This window comes from Columba livia, chromosome Z, assembly GCF_036013475.1.
Source record: "Columba livia isolate bColLiv1 breed racing homer chromosome Z, bColLiv1.pat.W.v2, whole genome shotgun sequence".
In the NCBI taxonomy this organism is placed as follows: domain Eukaryota; kingdom Metazoa; phylum Chordata; class Aves; order Columbiformes; family Columbidae; genus Columba; species Columba livia.
The window spans coordinates 35,577,189-35,597,130 of record NC_088642.1 but is presented as its reverse complement, the minus strand read 5'-3'; the positions used below and the strand labels follow the sequence as shown (position 1 = coordinate 35,597,130).

The 19,942-nt window shown below is 41.7% G+C and overlaps 2 protein-coding genes across 2 annotated transcripts in view; both read right to left on the bottom strand.

Annotated features, from left to right (window-relative positions):
- The window catches only part of PGGT1B (protein geranylgeranyltransferase type I subunit beta), a 42,875-nt gene extending 34,123 nt beyond the window's left edge, over positions 1–8,752 (bottom strand). The window contains 2 exon segments of the mRNA XM_065045380.1: positions 681–799; positions 8,553–8,752. Of these exon segments, the coding sequence (XP_064901452.1) occupies positions 681–799; positions 8,553–8,674 (241 nt within the window). The 5' untranslated portion in view covers positions 8,675–8,752.
- Positions 684–19,746, bottom strand: CCDC112 (coiled-coil domain containing 112). Its single transcript, XM_065045382.1, is given in 13 exon segments — positions 684–799; positions 8,904–9,043; positions 9,811–9,875; positions 9,878–9,905; positions 10,606–10,751; positions 10,754–10,973; positions 12,004–12,007; positions 12,303–12,689; positions 13,222–13,297; positions 14,597–14,686; positions 16,469–16,590; positions 18,554–18,669; positions 19,346–19,746. Coding segments are annotated over 12 exon segments (1,341 nt in total). The 5' UTR covers positions 19,397–19,746; the 3' UTR covers positions 684–799; positions 8,904–9,007.
- Between the last annotated feature and the right edge of the window lie 196 nt (positions 19,747–19,942).

Below are 19,942 nucleotides of genomic sequence, written 5' to 3'. Positions count from 1 at the left end.
CCACCTAGCCCACAGAAACTGCACCTCCCTGACTTCTGCAAAGTCACCAGGAAAGGGACACTTGTGTGCTCCCTCCCCAGGCTGGATCTGCTATGTACCTGCCCATCTTACGGCAGCTAGGATGCAGTAACTGTTTCTAAAAATCTCATGTAAATTCAGCCTTCACAGATCCAAGGACAGATCTTTCATTGTAAAGCAGGAACTGTGTTTATCCCTTTTTCGTCTTACACTCACACCTCCCATATTCCGAAAGCATGAAATTTATCTACTTGTGCGCAGAGCTCCTGGCAAAGCTACAATTAGTGGAAGTCAAGATGATCACTATCAGACTTTTAACAATTATGTAACATATGCATTTATTTTAGAACCAGGTGACACATTCCTCTGACATGCGTGAAGGTGCAACTTCATTACTATTCTATATGGTCTTCAAATTAATTTCATGGCTTCAACCTGTATGCACAAGAAGGCGAACTATCAGTTTTTCTAGCTTTATTACTTTAGAAGGATCTATTTCTACAATTTGCATTATATTACTACTTGAAATTATCAGGACAGCACTTCAGGAAGGTCAGCTTTGTATTTTACAAAAACCAAGAGCCATCCCAGTACTCCCCAGGTGAAAAGCAAAAGTAAAGATGTTAATATCAATTAAAAAAAAAAACTAAAAACTCACTCACTGTCTTCTGTGGGAAGGACCTGCAGGGAATAAATCCATTCTATTATATCATCTTTGTTCACCACATCTAAGGAATCCAACATATCCAGACCAGAGAGCGCGAAAAATGCAATTGTCAACCTAAAAGAAAAAGATAAGACTTACACTTCCCACCGTAAATATCATGGGGAAATTAACAAACTGTTGCAGAAACAGAAATATCTACAAATTCTCAGGCTTTGACAGTGGTGCAACACATAGAGCCTAACTCAGAAAGCATGAAATTTATCTACTGGACAAAATTATGTTCTTTGTACTGTAAACACTTCTCTTTCTCAACAAGTCTTCATATAAGCCACACCTCCTTTTATATAGGAATGATATGTTGATTCAGATGTTAACCTAAGGGCCTGTTTATCTGAAAAAAACAAACACACACCACTATAAGCTAGGTTATTAACATAAGGAACACAAGTTCTCTGTGATGACCTCTTATATGAACAATTCCCTAAATATGCACTAAGTGCAAGGTAACTGTGAACTGCAGTAAACTGTCTCTCATTGTCTCCCAAACCCAATCTCAGATACTTAGTAGTTAGGTGTTGAACAGCAAGGCTTCCTTTGTAACCAAACCATGTATAAATAGTCACACAGGATTAATTATCCTCTAGACATACTTATTTCTTGTACTTTGGTATAAAGGAGCCTAGATGACTAGCTCAGTTAAACATCTAAAATTAATCATGTCAAATCCAAGTATCGAATACAGGAGTAGAGTAGCTAGCATGCTGAATGTCCTTCTTGCCCAAAGCTCGTTTCCTTCCATAAACGTGTGCTACTATACCTGTTAACCAACACCTTCTTTGACGGTTATTTGTTACCCCAATCCACAAAAAGGGCTGCAGAGCTGACCCTGGCAACTACAGGCCTGTCAGCCTGACCTCGGTGTCTGGCAGGGTTATAGAACAGATCATCCTGAATGGAATCACACAGCACCTTCAGGATGGACAAGGGATCAGACCCAGCAGCATGGGTTTAGGAGGGGCAGGTCCTGTCTGACCAACCTGATCTCCTTTTATGATCAGGTGACCTACCTGGTGGATGAGGGGAAAGCTGTAGATGTAGTCTATCTAGACTTCAGCAAAACCTTTGACACTGTCTCCCATAATATAGTCCTGTAAAAGCTGGTAGCCCATGGCTTGGACAAGTGCACTCTCTGCTGGGCTAAGAACTGGCTGGAGGGCCGGGCCCAGAGAGTGCTGGTGAATGGGGCTGCATCCAGCCGGCGGCAGTCACTAGTGGTGTTCCCCAGGGGTCAGTGTTGGGTCCAGTCCTGTTTAACACCTTTGCTGATTATTTAGATGAGGGGACGGAGAGCATCATCAGCAAATTTGCTGATGACACCAGGTTGGGAGGGAGTGTCAACCTGCTGGAAGGCAGGAGGGCTCTGCAGAGGGATCTGGATAGACTGGAAAAATGAGCTGATTCCAATGGGATGAAGTTCAATAAGGCCAAGTGCCAGGTGCTGCACTTTGGTCACAACAACCCCCTGCAGCGCTACAGGCTGGGCGCAGAGTGGCTGGAGAGCAGTCAGACAGAAAGGGACCTGGGGGTACTAATTGACAGGAAGCTCAACATGAGCCAACGGTGTGCCCAGGTGGCCAAGAAGGCCAAAGGTATCCTGTCCTGTATCAAAAATAGCGTGGTCAGCAGGACAAGGGAAGTGATCCTTCCCCTGTACTCTGCATTGGTGAGGCCACGCCTGGAGTATTGTGTTCAGTTCTGGGCCCCACAGTTCAGGAAAGACATTGAAGTGCTGGAGCGGGTCCAGAGAAGAGCAACACGACTGGTGAAGGGACTTGAACATAAGACCTATGAGGAGAGGCTGAGGGAGCTGGGGTTGTTTAGTCTAGAGAAGAGGAGGTTTAGAGGTGACCTCATCACTCTCTATAACTACCTGAAGGGAAGTTATAGCCAGGTGGGGATTGGTCTCTTCTCCCAGGCAGTTAGCAATAGGACAAGGGGGCATGGGCTTAAACTCCGCCAGGGGAAATTTAGGCTGGATATTAGAAATTCTTTACAGAGAGAGTGGTCAGGCTTTGGAATGGCCTGCCCAGGGAGGTGGTGGACTCACCATCTCTGGAGGTTTTTAAACTGAGATTGGATGTGGCACTTAGTGCCATGATCTAGTAAATGGACTGGAGTTGGACCAAGGGTTGGACTTGATGATCTCTGAGGTCTTTTCCAAGCCAGTCGATCCTGTGATTCTGTGGTTTTGTTTTCACCTCAAACCATTGCAGTCACCTAGTTACAGCATGGCTCTTCCAACAGTTGCATTACTTGCTCTGACAGAGCATGAAAGCAACAGCACTGGGTTAGGAATTTGAGATAGCTTGCTATGAGACAAAATGTTAATTTAATGGGACTTTGGAAGTTCTGACTCAGATCAAAATTAGCTGGATGTATATTTTGCCACCCACATTTGCACCTGCCTATCCTTATTGTGGAAATTCCTGCTCTCCTTTCACCAGATAAAATGATGGATTGTGAAACAGCCACTACACAGGCAGGAAGTACTTCAGAATGCTAAGGAGAACCAAAAGTTAATGCCAGCCTTCCTTAGCAGACTAAGTTATAATTTGGAGTTACCTCACAAGCTAGTAAGCCAACTTGGCCATCAGTAGTAGGTACCTCTGACGATGAGACAGATGTGGACAGAAGCCTCTACAGCTACTTAACTTCTGCATGTGGTTCTGCATCAAGCCACAAACAGTAAGACTGAAGGAAAAATGGTAATATGAGTCACCTCCAAAAGAATTCTAATTAAAACGTGACACTCAAGTGATGATGCAGCAAACACTGATCTCAATGAAACGGCACAACTTCAAAGGATGACATTCCTACCAGTGGGCTGACCAACTCCTATAGTCATCATGTGGCCATTCAAAGAATTTAAGTCAACAACTTCTGCTTCAAAACTGTTATCATCCAGGATTACATAGCACGACTGGTGGCCACAATTTAGTTGAATAGTGCAGACTTGTTAAGCTGAGGCTACTTGATTTTACACTACCTTTTACTCTGACCCTCAGCTTTTACATTGCTTTTCATACCCCTCTTACAAATAAAAGGTTTTCATCTATAATCTTCTTGTATATCGAACATGAACATTCCCTCTTCAAAAAATCCCTCCATGCAACCCCAGGGTCCTCACATAAACAAACCAAACCAAAAAATCGAGTACAGAATAGCATACAGCTCCATTATGGCAAGTGTTCATGGCACAAAAGAAAATGTAGATTTAGTCTATAATAATTTGATTCTAAAATATGTCTCTTTATTATTGTTATTACACGAAAGTTTTTGACTACAGAGAAACAAAAAAGTATGTTGCAATAAAAGTTATTTCTACGTGGAACAGAGTATCTTTTAAGTAATTTTAAGCCATTTAATGACTAAACAAACGTGTTTCAAAGTGCAAAATTAACACTTCAAGACCTATGTCAACTCTTGCCATTAATTAGATCTGTGTAACTCAAAATATGACTCTGAATAATAATAACCCACTATTTCAAGCAAAACCACTACTTTCATAAAGAAACAAGGAATTTACTGTTCTGTTACAGTAAATGATTTCTTTGAAATCTAGCATATATTTTCTGATTATCACAAATACTAAGTCTGACAGTCTTTTACTGAAACTACTTGAAGACATTTTCACACTCTGCTACCCAGATAAGCTACTTCAAATGAGGCAAAAAAAAAATGCCAGCGTCAGCACTAGAAACTACTGCAAACTAGGTCCAAAACTACAAGGCTGTACTCAAAAGACAGACAATAAATATCATCTATACTTAAAAATATATATATCAGATAAATGAATGTAGAAAGTGGTTTTACATAGTTAAGTTTCAGTTTACTTATTGAGAGCTGATTCTCTGTGTTAATATTATCAGCATGACTAAGGAACCGTCCATACAGTGTGCTAGAATTCATATATGATAGGCAAGAACATCTGGTACCACTGGACATAGATAGGTCAAACAAAATCAGAGAATGTTAGGGATTGGAAGGGACCTCGAAAGATCATCTAGTCCAATCCCCCTGCCGGAGCAGGAACACCCAGATGAGGTTACACAGGAATGTGTCCAGGTGGGTTTTCAATGTCCCCAGAAAAGGAGACTCCACAACCTCCCTGGGCAGCCTGTTCCAGTGTTCTGTCACCCCCACTGAGAAGGTTCTTCTCAAATTTAAGTGGAACCTCCTGTGTTCCAGTTTATACCCATTGCCCCTTGTCTTATCATTGGTTGTCACTGCGAAGAGCCTGGCTCCATCCTCATGACACTCACCCTTTATATATTTATTAACACTCATGAGGTCACCCCTCAGTCTCCTCCATGCTAAAGAGACACAGCTCCCTCAGCCTTTCCTCATAAGGGAGATGCTCCACTCTCTTCATCATCTTTGTGGCTCTGCACTGGACTCTGTCCAGCAGTTCCCTGTCCTTCTTGAACTGAGGGGCCCAGAACTGGACACAATATTCCAGATGTGGTCTCACCAGGGCAGAGTAGAGGGGAAGGAAAACCTCTCTTGACTTTCTAACCACCCCCTTTCTAATACACCCCAGGATGCCATTGGCTTTCCTGGCCACAAGGGCACAGTGCTGGCTCATGGCCATCCTGCTGTCCACCAGGACCCCCAGGTCCCTTTCCCCTACACTGCTCTCCAACAGGTCATTCCCCAACTCATACTGGAACCTGGGGTCCAGATGCCACCATCTAGATACTGCATCCTTACTCCATATGCTATCCTGTCTCACAGACACATTCGAAGACTAGCAAAGACAATTCTTAGTAGGACCTTAGCTGACACACAGCTGGAAGTGTAAAAACTTTATATACAGCGATTTCCACTGAGGGTAGCCCTTTATAAGACAACCCCCAAATCTGGCATCTTTTCTTCATGCCTTCTACAACTTCAGTTACTGTATGCATATTAATTTATTAAGTCAAGCATCAAAGCTTGACAGCTGAATTTGTTAACTGACCTACTGAAAGCTTACAAAACAGGTATCAGTAATCTTAAATTCCCCTTCAAGACAAGTAAGTAAAGACAATCCTGATGACAGATTCAGAGGTTTTTATCTTCAGATATGGACAAAGACTACAGTATCTCAGCAGAATTCAGAATGCACTTCTAAAGCGAATGATGTGAGAAACTGAATACACATGCTACAAAGAGCACCATAAAGTACCACAATCTGAAAGACTTTTCCTGCAAACACTCACAGTACTGACTGATCACGTAGAAACACTATCAACCAGATTACTTAAAAACTACTGTTGCTGATGTTGCATGTAATAATCACAGATACAAATAATTATGCAGGCTTTGAGCCATTAAGTAAAGAATGTGAAATCAAATTTATCATTGTATGTAGTTTCTTAGTATTTGACAAACTACAGCTTAAGTTAGAATGAAGGACCACTGTGTGGAAAATTTAATCTTCTACCGCCCTGTCTGATGACAACAAATGCAGTTGCTTCTGCTGCAGTGCAGTGAAACAAAACAAAACCAACTCACTGAAAATTGATTTTTCTTTCTTTTTTTTTTTTTTTACAAGCCTCTTTTTAATTTGAGTTTCCCCATCTAATTCACCATGGAACCAAAAAACTCTAAGAAAAAGGTAGGTAAAAATAAAAGGCGTACAGCATCTCTTTCTGCAGCAGTACTAGCTCAGGAGGCTTGCTGGACTCAGTGACCTTGAACATGTCAAAAAGGCAAATTAACTACCCTCAAGGGCAAACTGGGGAAGATGCATTTATGGTTCAATCCCCCACTCAGAATTTATTAACAAACACATATGTATATCTGCAGAACACTGATCTAAATATCAGTATAATTCTTCCAGAGAAAGCTTCCGGCTGAGTAAAAACTTGGCAACTTCGAAACAACACATGACCACAATTTCTGTTCTAATTGGAGGCTGAGACTGTGCTCATTAGTCAAAAACTAAGACATCCCGAAATAGTTTCAAATTGACAGTTCCAATTTTCAAAAAAAGAGTGTGTTTTCAGTGTTGCACAGCCATTACGTACAAAGAACTGGGCACTGGTTATTTAATGTACTGTAGCTACTGTAACCACACATTAAATTTCAGACAGCTCATTAATTTCTCAAGAGCTCTCAAGCCAATTAGCATTATTATTAGTAGTGCTATTCAGTGAGATCAGGGCAGTCCCCATGTAAACTAGAGCCTGTTTCAGCTCAATGGCAAACTGCGACAGCTTGGCAATGTAATCAGAATATCCAGGTTTCCAAGGGCCTCTGGAGACCACTAGTCCCACCTTCTGCACAACTCTGAGCCTTAGGGGAAATGACCCAGCACCCTGACAAGCCAAGTCTTCAAGGGAGACTCCAGCACTTCCCTGGGCAACCTCTTGGTGGTTAACCGCTCTAATGGTGAACATTTTTCCTACATTCAGACCATTTTCCCTGATGTAACTCATTCCCATATCCCTCTGCCCCATCATGCTGTTCCCCTGTGAACAGTGCACCTCTGTCTTTCCCTGTAACTTGTTTCTCAGTAAGGGAAGGCTGTGATCAGATACTCCCTCCTCTAGACTGAACAAACCCCATTGCTTCAGCCTTTCTCTGTGTGTCAATGTGACTAAGGTTAGCCCTTTGAGTTACAATTCTAATGTGTCTGCGTGTTATTGTAACTTTAATGCCTAGAAAGATGTAGAAACACAGCATGCCTAGACTTCCTTTTGCTGTCATTTAAAATAACTGACAAAGTACAGTAAAACATCAGGTAATTCATAATGAATTTTATGAATTCATAATGAATTCATAATGATTTACATCTCTGAAATCAACATTTTCAAATTTCCTTTTCAATATAAAGTTCTGTGTTATTTCAAATACTGTTCAGCACTACCCATACTAGCCCTTACATGTGTTTGTACTCTCAACTGAAATAATACTTGGTTTAGCAGAAAGACTTGATCTAAGTCATTAAGCATTCTTCACAATGTGCCATGCAAAAAATCACAAAGCGAAAACTATCTGATGATATTATTGGTTGAATAAGATATCAAACCCTCTACCTGCCTCCAAGCTTTTATCAAGTGCAGCTTGACAATCAAGTTATGCGTGTCTCTTGTGCCTCAGGTGTAACTAACTTACATGAAGACTTTAAGAATCTGAACTAAATGTGTTCTGACCATTAAAGAGACTAGTGTCCCTCTAATTCAAGGTGAGAAACGTATTTCACTAGTATTTTAACTTTCATACTACCTAATAAAGGTTTAAATTATTTCTGTTACATAAATAAGAGGGTGCTGCATGCTGACTTTGAGCTAGGAAAGGCTTAAGTCATTTATTTTAAAATCGGCTTCCAGGGTGGATTAAAAGAGAGAAGCACAGGGCTGAAAATAGATTAGACGGATCAACAAATCGTCCTTCATGTATACCAGGGAGTTTACGTGACAGAATGAACCCCTATACCAACTCCTACTTTCTGGCGGCCGTCTGCTGGCGGGCGGGCTCTGGGAGCGCTTGCCTTCCGCCCGCCGCGGCGCCCGGCCCTTCAGGTGGCCGGGGCGGTGCAGCATCCTGCCCGCAGCCGCGGGAGCCGGCCCGTGCGGGCAGCTCTCCCGGAGAGACTCCCCACCACGCCACTGCCCGACGGAGAGGGACGCGCCGCCGCCTCCCCGACACGGGCGGGCGGCGCCCGGAGAAAGGGTCAGACCCGCCGACGCGCCGCGCGGCCCCAGGTACGGGGACGCGCCAAGACCCCGGCCACCAGCCCGAGCGCCGGGCCCCGAAGGCCGGGCATGGGGCGCCCGCCCGCCCAGAGGCCCTCCGCGGGCGAAGGAGCCCGGCGCACCACCTGCTGGTCTCCAGGGACGAGTAGCGCTCGGGCAGGATCTGCAGGCAGCGCTGGAAGAAGCGCACATGCCGCTCCCGCAGGAAGTCCAGCCGCTCCACCTCCCCGGGGCCCGCTGCCGCCATCTTGCCGCCGCCCGCGCCCGGCGTGCACGGACTGCGTCACGCACAACGGGAACTCCACCCCTCCGCGTGGCGTCACGGCAGCGCGGGACCGGCGAGGGGGCGGTGGCCGCGCCCTGTGTCGCTGCGGCGGGTGGCAGCCGGCCGGCAAACGCTCTAACGCAAACACCCGTCTACGTCATCACGCAGAGCCTGCCAGTCTTACAGGTGGTGTTTAAAATCCACCACTCACAAAGGTAACACACGTCACTGTGTCGAGCAGATTTTGTGACAGCTCCCGAGGACTGCTGGCCGCTTCATAAGCTTCATCATCCCGCGACAGACACGGGCAGGTGCTCACCTACAACCCTTGTCTCCAGGCGGGGGTAGCTCCTAAAACAAGGCAAAACAGGAATCTGACATTCCCATCGACACGGGGTGTGTAACAGTGTTTCTGAAGCTGTTGGTGCAACCTCTCATGTGGTCCTCCCTGCCTTTGGTAGGTCTGCACCGCATGGACCAGCCTCTGGTTACCCGCGGTTAGCGGAATCTCCACCCCAGAGTGAAACAAACAAATGGGTCTTCTCATCGATCACAGAGTGCCTGCACTAGGCCACCCTCGTAGGGACAGCTGCACAGTAACAGTACACAGCTGGCTACCCAGAAAGAGAATTTTCCCTCCTCACTACCACAGGAAATGTCAGAAATGTGAGATCAGTAACAGGGGCAGCAATTGCTTGCTCTCATTTATGCTTTAGTAATTTAAAAGCTTAAACTAAAAAACAAACAAACAGGCAATGTTCCCAAAACTCTTCTGGAAAACAGCCTACTTCTTTAACTAATGGTAGAAAACCATTCCAAAAATAAAAACCACCACCCACACTGCAGCTCATTTATATGAGCTATAGGCTTTACTCAGAACAAATATTGCCAGGAGATAAGGACATTCTCTCTTGCTTAAAAAAAAAAAATAAAAAAACACAAAAACAACTATGCCTGCTGCATTTTTGTCTCCTGATAACAAGCATGACTCAGTATGTATTTTTTTTCCTTTATCAACCATTTAGGTAAGGAAAAATTCCTTTTTACATCAATGAGGAAAAAGGTTGTTTAAACAAGCTGCACACACCTAAAATTAAAACAAGAAAATGATGAGTTACCTCCTCTCTTAACTTTGCCAACCTTTTTTCTTTTTCATGTTTCTCTACTTCTTTAGCTTGTTTTCATAAATACTTTGCTCCAGTTTATGTAGATCCTGAAACTCAAAACAAATCGAAAAGCAAACAAATTATATGAAAAAATATATGCAGCTTTTTCACTTTTTTTTTTCTTTTGAAATTAGAATAGTACAGAATAAAGTTATACTAGGTAGCTACTTGCTATAGCTTGTCCTGCACAAACAAATCATATTTACACAGTTTTGAGAAAAAATGGATTGTAGTAGTTTTATTTCTGTTTAGAAAAATGAACACTGGCATAAATGCTGACAAAAATATCAGTTTTCCAGTAACCAGATTTACATTGATATGGGATCTAAGTTGACATTACAGCAACAGAAACCTCCAGGACATTCAAAAACCTCTTTTTTATTTCGTATCTGCATACAACAATCAGGTCTTATGAAGTTTTCTATGGCATGGCAAGCAATGCAGCCCAAGTGTTTTTCCCCAAACACTCTCACATTGAAGAAAATAAAACTACTTCTATTTGTAGAATGAAATACAGGCTTGAAGAATCCTGTAGAACTCAAATATTGAGGAAAATGAACATCTTTGTCTAAAATAAAGTTTCATCCTATTTCTTGTATGTAACAGATGCTGTTATTCATAGTGAATCAAAAACAGATTTAAAGGAATTAAACTTAGATTTTTAAAAAGTGTTTAACAGATTATATTGTAGAAGGAAATAGGTGAATTTAAAACAACAAAATGTATAAATGGAGTATAATTACGTACATGCTCTTGAAACTTAGTAATTTCTTCTGCAGTTCTCTTCCTTTCCTCCTTTTCAGCTTCCTCTCTCTTCTCAAGATTTTCAAGTTCTTCCTTTTTTATCTTCTGCAAGGCATAGGTTTCTGACAGTAACTTCATGTGGTGCTGACATTCTTGTTGCTTTTCTCTTCTGCTAGCTTTAGCTGTGATGCTTGTTCCATGGCAAATGCTAATGCTTGTTGTTTTCTTTTTTCCATGCTTCAATCACTGCTTTGCTTCAGAGCTTCTTCACACTGTTGCTGTTCTTCCTTGAGCATTTTTTCTGATTTCTCTTTCTCCTTCAAGCTTCCTTCTTTTTCTTGCTGCTGCTTTTATTCCCACTTCTTAATTGGCTGCAAGAGCACATCAGGAAAAAAAAAAAAAAAGTAACGTTTCCATGAAAATTTTGCACATTCCCATTGACTTGGTGTGAGGAAAACATAGGCTCCAAGGATACGAACGGCATAGAGGAATTAAAAGTCTGATAAAGTCAAAATTTAAGGCAAAGAAGACCCCTGTCTGTTCTCACAGGTTTTTTTTCAATGTTATGGATCACAAAGGCAAGTTTAATATGTGTCTGCTAATATTATTTAAGTTACAGGATTCATATTAACTTTGGCTAGTTACAATGACGTGTGGAATAAACCTCTACAATTCGAGATGAGTTATAAACCAGGTATGTTTATTCTGGCACCAGCAGGCATGGGAATCTTTTCCAAAGCATGCTTCGTTTCATAAGGTATCCATTTTCATGTTCACATGTCATACATATTCAGGATAGGGGTTGGTTTAGCACAATTAGTCCCAGGAATAGGAGTGGCTATTATAATCACAGGGCTCCTCCTCTTGGTGCATGCACGCTGCCAGCTGGTGGTCATGGGCTGGGGTCTTTTGGATGAAGGTTTGCAGTCTTCCTCGCAGGGCACTTTTTACCTTTGGTCTGGTATGCTGAGCTGGCCGAAGCCCAAACTGCTGAGTTGGTTATAACTGGATCGTCCTCCGCCTCCATGCTGAAGATTCCCATTATCTCGTCCACCAAGGATGCAACTGGGCCCTTATCTTTGTTAGTTAGGTTGTTAAATCCTTACACTACACAATACATTGCTGGCTATACAGTAATTTGCTGACTATACAGTATATCAACAAATGTTGGCGTAATATAGTTTTTTTAAGTGCAAATGTATTTCAGGTCTTAATTTTTTAAATTCGAATCAATAATTCCACCTTCTATTTTATATTTCATTTTTTATGTTAGATGGATAGTTCTTGAAGAGATCATAGTTCTGTATGTTCGTATGACATAGGTATATTGCCTATACAGTGGGACAGACCTTCTTAGTGACAGATGTAACAAGAACTTCAATTTCAGATGGGATCACTTACCTCTCTGGAATTGGCATCTAACTTGCTGGACCCCTGCCATGAAAACCATTTATAATATAATTTGGCAACACACAGCCCACTTCAATATGTTGTTAAGTCTACACTTAGCGGTAATTCTTTAAGACAAATATTTTTGGCAAGTTGAGGATGCTAAAGACTTTAGTTACATAGCATCGGCTATAACAGAAATCTACCTAGCATTACCACCAGAGAGGCAAATACAAAAGTAAGAAATGCATGCATTTTAGAAGTACTTACTTTTTCTTAAAGCTACAAAAGCCCTAGAGGGGTTGTTTTACCTGTTTCTTCTACATAAGATCAGAAATTCTTGATACCATTTGTCATGCTGTTCAATATCTTCCTTTGTTCTTCCACAGAGATACTGAAGGACTTCATCCAAGTAGGACCGCCTTCCTTTGTGTTTTGTCCATATTCTCAGAAAATTTTGATGATCATAATCATCCCAGCCTCCTTGCCACCCTCCTGTTCACTGTAGAACTCTTTCAAACTCTACTTCTTCTTCACGTATATGATTTTCTATTCTTTTATCAACTGAGACTTTGGGTGATGGTAATTTCAAAACTTTCTCTGTTGTTGAGCTGCCCAATGCCCACAGATCCACTTTTCTCTCAAAGACACTGAGCTCATTCATAGCAGTTCTTTCCTCCTTCAAAAGGTGTTCATATCTAAAAAGAAGAACAAACATTGAGATGTAAGAGAAAAAAATCCAATATTCAATTGTTCATTCACCAAAAACTGATTTTGGAACTGTTCAATGACACACAAAAGCTATGCTTCAAAGATTAAGAACTGAAATGGTAACACAGATGACAGCACTTTGTAATGATCTTATAATAAAGCACTACATATCAGAAATAAGTTACCTGTTTTGTGAAAGCACACATTTATGGTACTCAAACAACAAACTCAATCCCCTCCTGACACCAGTTAAAAAACCCAGCCGCTTCTTCTGCAGCCTTTCTTTGAAAAGGCTTTTCATAGGCAAAACATTGTCACTGGATCAGTGCAGAAGCTATATAAACAGCCTCTCTAAAAGCGTATTTATCACAACGCTAATGTTGATAGCTTGAGTTTGGTTTACATACCACAGGAATCACTAGCTAAAGAGTAAATCAAAAGAATAGTTTATTAATGCAAAGTTTTCATTGTGTCTTATGGAAGAACTTTTTCTTATAGCTGAAGTATGTATAGACACACATTTGCCTCTGTTCCTCTTTAAAAGCATTGATTGCATTTTCAACTTCTTCCATCATTTCCTTGAGCTTGTCAATAACTGAAAAGGAGAAAAAAGCACATCACTTAAGAAATCTACAGTATTTATCAATAATTCAGCACTATTTAGAAATGCAGGCACTTGCAGAGAATTCGGGGACACATTTATTTCAGTGTACCAAAAAGCATGCATTTCTATCTCAAACAGTCTTAAAAGACAAACTCTAATGTATTCAAAAGGTGTGATTTCACAGTGATTTAGTCAACTGGATGCAAATCCCATTATAATTAACAAGAGTCTCATTCTGAGTAACCTTCAATTGAATCAGAGTAAGACAAGCCTTATGCTAAAAAATATCCACTTTTGTTTTTTGTAACAATGCAGTTAGTGACTTAAGATGCACAGTCAAATCTTTGGTTTATACCAGACTGTAGCAATCCTATTTAACCCACAGCTCACTACTTTTACAAAGCTGACAACAAAACATTGAAGTTAGATTTTGTATCCTGTACTGTCAGTTTGCTGCAGTCCTGATATGGAGAAAGACAGTAACTGACAGCTGTCTAGAGAATTTCTATTTTCCAATGGTAGAAAAAAAGTATCAAATCAGTTTTAAAATAGCTCAACATCTCTATAGACACTAATTGAACACATAGCTTAACTAACCTGACTATAAAAAAAATAATTTAATTGGCACAGTTACATCATCTAAAACTCTTAGTTCAGCTTTCATGACTTGTTATTTCTTGGCATCTTTGCTGACAGCTTAAGAAAATAATGCCTTTTTTTTTACAGAAGAGACACTAAATAAATGAGATGAGATGCATGTTATCTAGCATCTGAAAGCCCTCAGCTAGTAGGAGGGCTTTAATCTGTGCTCTACACAAAGTACTAAAGTATCACAGGAGAGTGGTTCTTTCAGTGTGTATTTCCAAAGTTCCAAATCATCCAAACTGAATGAGTTGTTCCAGAATTTTCCACAGAATATTCCAACTTGCACTTCAAGCCATGCAGATGGCTAGAAATGAGTTTGCTGATGAAAGGGAGCTGAATCTAAACCGCACTAGAATAATAACTTTATTTTAAATAAGGCAAAGAGTTACACATAGAAAACACATGGCTTTCAACAGCCTGAAGAAATAAATCCATACCAATTCTAAGACCTAAGTTTCCCTGTTTTCACACAGAGCTGCATGATATGTCACCATTTCTTACATTTCTGCATTTTTCCCTTCCGAGATTTCTGGAAAAGCAGACAGACTGGAGAAGGAGTATCCCAAGTCTGCAGGAGAATCACAAGCCCATGCAAGAAACCTGACTGTAGAGGAATATGTTTTTAAATCCATCATCACAACTTACATTCTGGTGTAGGCTTCACATCTTTTAATTGTTGCTGAAGTCTTTTCACATTATTTTGTATTTTTGTTAGCTGCTGCAGGATTTTAGTTTCTGTTAAACAAAATAAGGGGCTGATAGGTCTAACAGTTTCTTTGCACATTATATTCAACACAAAAACAAGAACAATGAAGTGTCCAAAATAAACTGAGAATTTAATTCAAGCAGGGATATAAACTCTGTTCCATCGTAAGAAACTACCAGAATACTAAGCATTTTAACATGACTGCAACTGCATGTAGGTGACTGTACAGGCCATTATGTCTCCCCATACAGTGCCAACAGATTTTAAAATTAGTAGCTCCTATTTGTAAAGGGGTCAGTGGGATAGTCATATCTAGATTCAATTTTGGTTTTGTTTTTTTGATTTTTTTTTTGCAAACCTCTTATCAGGTAACTGGAGTTTGGAGAACGTTGCCTATGCAGATGACTCCTCCTGTGGAATTTTGAGGGAGAATCTGACCTAGGCCTCAAAACACTCAGCAATGAAAGCAAACTTGGAAAGCATATGTGAATGTGCTACTTAGGTGAGATTTATTTATTTATTTATTTGCTGTGTTAACTAAAGTAGAATCACTGTTTTTGCATGCTCCACTTATTTGCTTTGTTACCACTTGAATCCTTATGAGTCCATAAATACAATACTGATGAGGATGAAGTTCTGGACACATCTTAGGTAATAAGGAGGTGTATCTTCTATCCTAAAAGATTTGGTTCAAGGAAGGGATAACAGAGTTCAAGACCTAAACATAAGAAAATATACTTAAGACATGACTACTAGTTCCTGCTGAGACCACATGAAGTGTAAAAGCACATAAATCATGCTGAAAGACCTGAATGCAGCAAAATTGCAAGCTTGGGGGCTCTAGTACACACCCTAAAAGATCATACTCTTACCACTCCTTCACACTTCATATGTAGGTCCTTACACCTCTCATCTTTATCCTCTTTATTATCTCACAACAGTATCTCCATCCATACTTCCATGCTCCCTTCTTACCCCTGAACAATTTTCTGAACTTTCTAGCTTAGTCATTCCTTGAAACTATTTACATTTCTTAAGGATTGCAAGATGTAAAGGATATAAGTTTCCTTAATTAAAAGATACACATTAAAACACATGCAAATTTGTAAGGTAAGTGTATTTTTAGTTGTCTCTATGTGTCCCTTTCATCATTTATCCTATTCTTTTTTTTTCTGTATCAGAAGGCACAATATGATTTGATTACTTCTGAAAGAATCTGGGTACTGTGACCAGGGAGTCAGTTTTTTTTCTGAAGCATTTAATTGGTCTGTTAAGTGGAACAGATATTCTGGGACAGATTGTGTACTACCTCACACCACTATTGAGACTATGAATATTCAATATCCACAAAACTGAAAAAGACAGACACAGAACTGTTTAAAAGTATAGAGGCAGCAATCATGTGAAAACTTGCAGTAAGTATGTATTTATTGTACCTCAACTAGACTACATTAGATTTTGCACTATGCACACAAAATTGATTCTGGTTTCTGAAACAGTAACTTTCCACTGAAGTTGTTGTAGATGCTATCCACTACATTCAAGATTAAAAGGTAACAATAACACAGAAGGCCCAAACGGTTTATGCCTCTAAATTGCAAGGGAATTATGGAAGTCTTCTTTGTAGGCAGTACACGTGGCAAAATACCACACATTTATTAACATCTACCTTCCAGTTGAACTAATCTCAGTGTACTCCCAGTTACTAAACCATTTAACCAAACAAAATTAGAGTAAATGTCCCCCTAACCCCCACCAGAACAGACACATACACAAACCCCAAAAAACCCACACACAACAACCCCACTTACTTTCAGTTTTCCTGGTGACAGTCATGCTACGTTCCAGTTCCTCTAGTAGGCTATATTCTACCCTGAAATCACCCTTCCTATTGTAAAGATGTCCATTTTTGTCTTTTTCTATATTTGCAAGCCTGGAAAAAAAGGTGGCCACACTGAGCAAGACACAAATACTTCACAAAGCCCCAAGATTTCCAAGGTTAGTAGCCAGCTGAGGCTGTGTCAACAGGACTGTCTTAGATTTTATACAAATCACTGGTTTGTTGCTACAGCTGTTTTCAAGGAACATCTTTTTGCAGTTATAAGACTACATGCCAAAGTAACCCAAGAACTTGAACAAGAAAAAGAAGTTAACCAGGAAATTACCACACTGACAGGCAGTGGTTCACATACTGAAATGGCCTGAAATTGTATCTGTATGCTCATTAACAGGGAGCCTTATGAGAATTTTCATTGGAAAGCAAAGGGACATAGACAGACTGTATTAATGCAGTTGCACACATAGATGGAGCCGCAGCATAGACAAAAGAAGTACACTCCCTTAGCCTTAACACTACTGATAGTACTACTGCAACTGAAGATTCAAGTTCATTAGCATTTAAATAACTTACTAAAGCTGCTACTTTACTTACTGACTGTGCTTTATGTATAATACAGAGAGCTGTATGTGACTTTTGCTTTCTTCCTACAGTCAGAAGCTTTAGAGTACAACTCACAGTGGGATGTGCTTTGCCTTAATACAACCAGACAGTATAAGTACACTGGGGTTTGACCTTCAGAATGGTGGGTGTAAAAGGACTGCAGATACTGCAGTCCTGAGCACATCTGTGAAGTTTGCTGCTACCACATTAGAGATCAGAACAGCAGGACACTGGTGCCACACAATACAGAGACATCCTTATGAAGCATTTATTCATGGAAAGGGTTGTGAAGCATTGGAACAGGCTACCCAGGGAAGTGGTTGAGTCACCATCCCCAGAGGGGTTAAAACACATACACATGAGGCTCACAGGGACATGGTTTAGTACAAGATTTAGGTTACAGTTGCACTTGATGATCCTGAGGGTCTCTTCCAACCAAAATGATTCTATGATCTGGTGGGATTCCCAATGTTACACTAGCAACAACCCAAGAAACTCTTGTTTCTCAACTTGGTTCTTCAGCAGACTATTGCCATTACGTAGTTCAAATCCCTATAGGGTGCAGTTTATGTTTCACAATTTAAATGGTTTGCTGTCCACTGAAATTCACAAACCAGACCCAAGTACCCAATCTGCACATACATTGCCCTAAAAAGCCTTCAGCACACAAGTACAGAAGGACAATGTGCTGCAGTTAAATGGCATGCCTCGTTTGAAGCTGCTTGGGAAGTCTCTTTTACCTAGCAGTAACTTTTTGAGCCATAACCTAGCATCAAGAACAACCGAGGAGGAGCTGTTCACACAGTGTAAAACACTCCTGTGAGACTTCAGTGTCACTGTTCAGGATTCAGAACTACAAACCTCTCCTTCAGCTAGGTGGTTATGTCAGTTCTTCCTCATAAAGCTTATCCATGCAAGAAGAAACCTCCCTGTTCTTTCAGCTGCCAGTGTAGCTGTTACAGCACTTACTCAAGATGTGCAGAAACAGATTTAAGTAACTTCCATGCCAAGCTGCCTTGGATGCCCATTTTCCAAAGCAGTGGCCTAGATATTCTACATGAAGTGCTTTCAGTCTTGTCTGAGGAAGCTGTTGAAATGTTGCTGCAATTCTCCTTTTGTTGGTGTGTCTTAAGGACTGTAGGTCCTTAGAAAAGCACAGCTGAGTAGGAAAACTGAGAACTCAGTTATGCACCAGACTCTTTTTTTTCTGCATTTAGTGCAGCAATAGCTTACCAAAGAAAATGACTGACCAAAGTACAAATGCTAATTAGAACAACAGGGCATTTTGGAGCTCATAAGCCTGAACTACTGTAAGAGCAACATTAATCTGCCTGAGCCCCTAAATAGGAATTCTTAGCCTAAAGGTTTCTTTACCATAAATCCTTACCTTGATCCTCAAGTTTTGTTACCACCAGAACAGCATGAAAATATATTTATGATGAAGTGTTTAACTTACTGAGCTTTTAGCCTTTCTGCAGTTCTTATGAATTCAACTTTCTTAGCTTTTTCAGCTTTCATCTTCCAGTTCTGAAATAGTTGACCAGCACCTGCAGTACTGGAACAGCTGTCATTCTGTACGTAACAAAATCAAATATTATTCAAAACCAGGATTTATTTTTTAAATGCTCATTCATTATTTTTAAGCAGGCAATACCACAGTGCAGAGTAACAGCATAATTTCAGTTTTATACCGGCACAACTCAACTAATCTTAAATCGCACAAGTATAAAACTGGAGCAATGAGTGATGGCAAGCTCACGACTGTATACAAAACCAGAAAGACTGCAACATCAGCTTGCTTTAACAGAGGCTGCTCACCACACTACATCACTAAATCAAGACAAGTACCATGCGTCTCATGGCAGTTTCTGACAAGTCAGAGCAACTACCTACCTGAGTGTAAGCATGGGATTTACACCAGGCAGATTACCTGCATTACACCTTATTCAAGAAAAGAACTGGCTTAACTTCTGAAATCTGGTTAATATTCCTCACAAATTGCCAACTCTCATCCACAGTGACCCTGAACATCCTTCACATAACCACTGTTTGGAATGCAGATTACGAAACCACCAGTTCAGGTTACAGAGCTACCACATAGAGGCCAGCCCAACAAATCCGCACTGCCTCCTACACGTCTCAACGTCTATCCCAACGCCTTGCACCGGGCTGGAACCCCTCAACGGCAGCAGAGAGCGGCTCCCGGGCCGGCGGGAAAGGCAGCGGGCAGAGCCGGTGCGGCCTTTACCTGTTGCTGCCGAGCGGCCGCCGCAGCCACGGCCGTTGTCAGAGCAGCCATGTCGGCGCCGCCCCGCCCCGCTCCGCCCCGCCCCGCCCCGCCTCGCCGGCGGCGCTGAGGGAGGGCCCGCCGCGGGTCGCCCCCGCCTTATCGGCGGTTCGAGCCCGCCAAAATCCCGGGATTTCGGCAGAAACAAGGCGGGGTTTCTGCGCAGAGGTTCTGGTGCCAGTTGTCTGAACCGAGTGGTGTCCGTGTGGGGCGTGCCGGCCACTTGGACGGGGAAGGTGCCACCCAGAGTACCGGCAGCCCCGAGAGCCCCGCGGGCCCGCTCCCAGGGAGTGAGCGGTTGGAAGGGACAGCGGCCCCGAGAGGCCCCGAGCTGCGGTGCTGTTCGAGGTGGCCTGAGGAGCTAGGGCTGTAGTCTGGGTGTCACAAGCAGGTGTCCCGTCAGAGCGACGTGCTGCAGACCCGGTAGGCAGCACTGTCCTGACCTGTGGGCTCTTCAGGAGTCCTCGCTCTGGAGATGCATTAAGTGCATGGCTGCAAGTGGTGCTTGCAGTAGGGTGTCTCTGTGTCCCGCTCTTTCCTCAGGGGCTGCGGTTAATG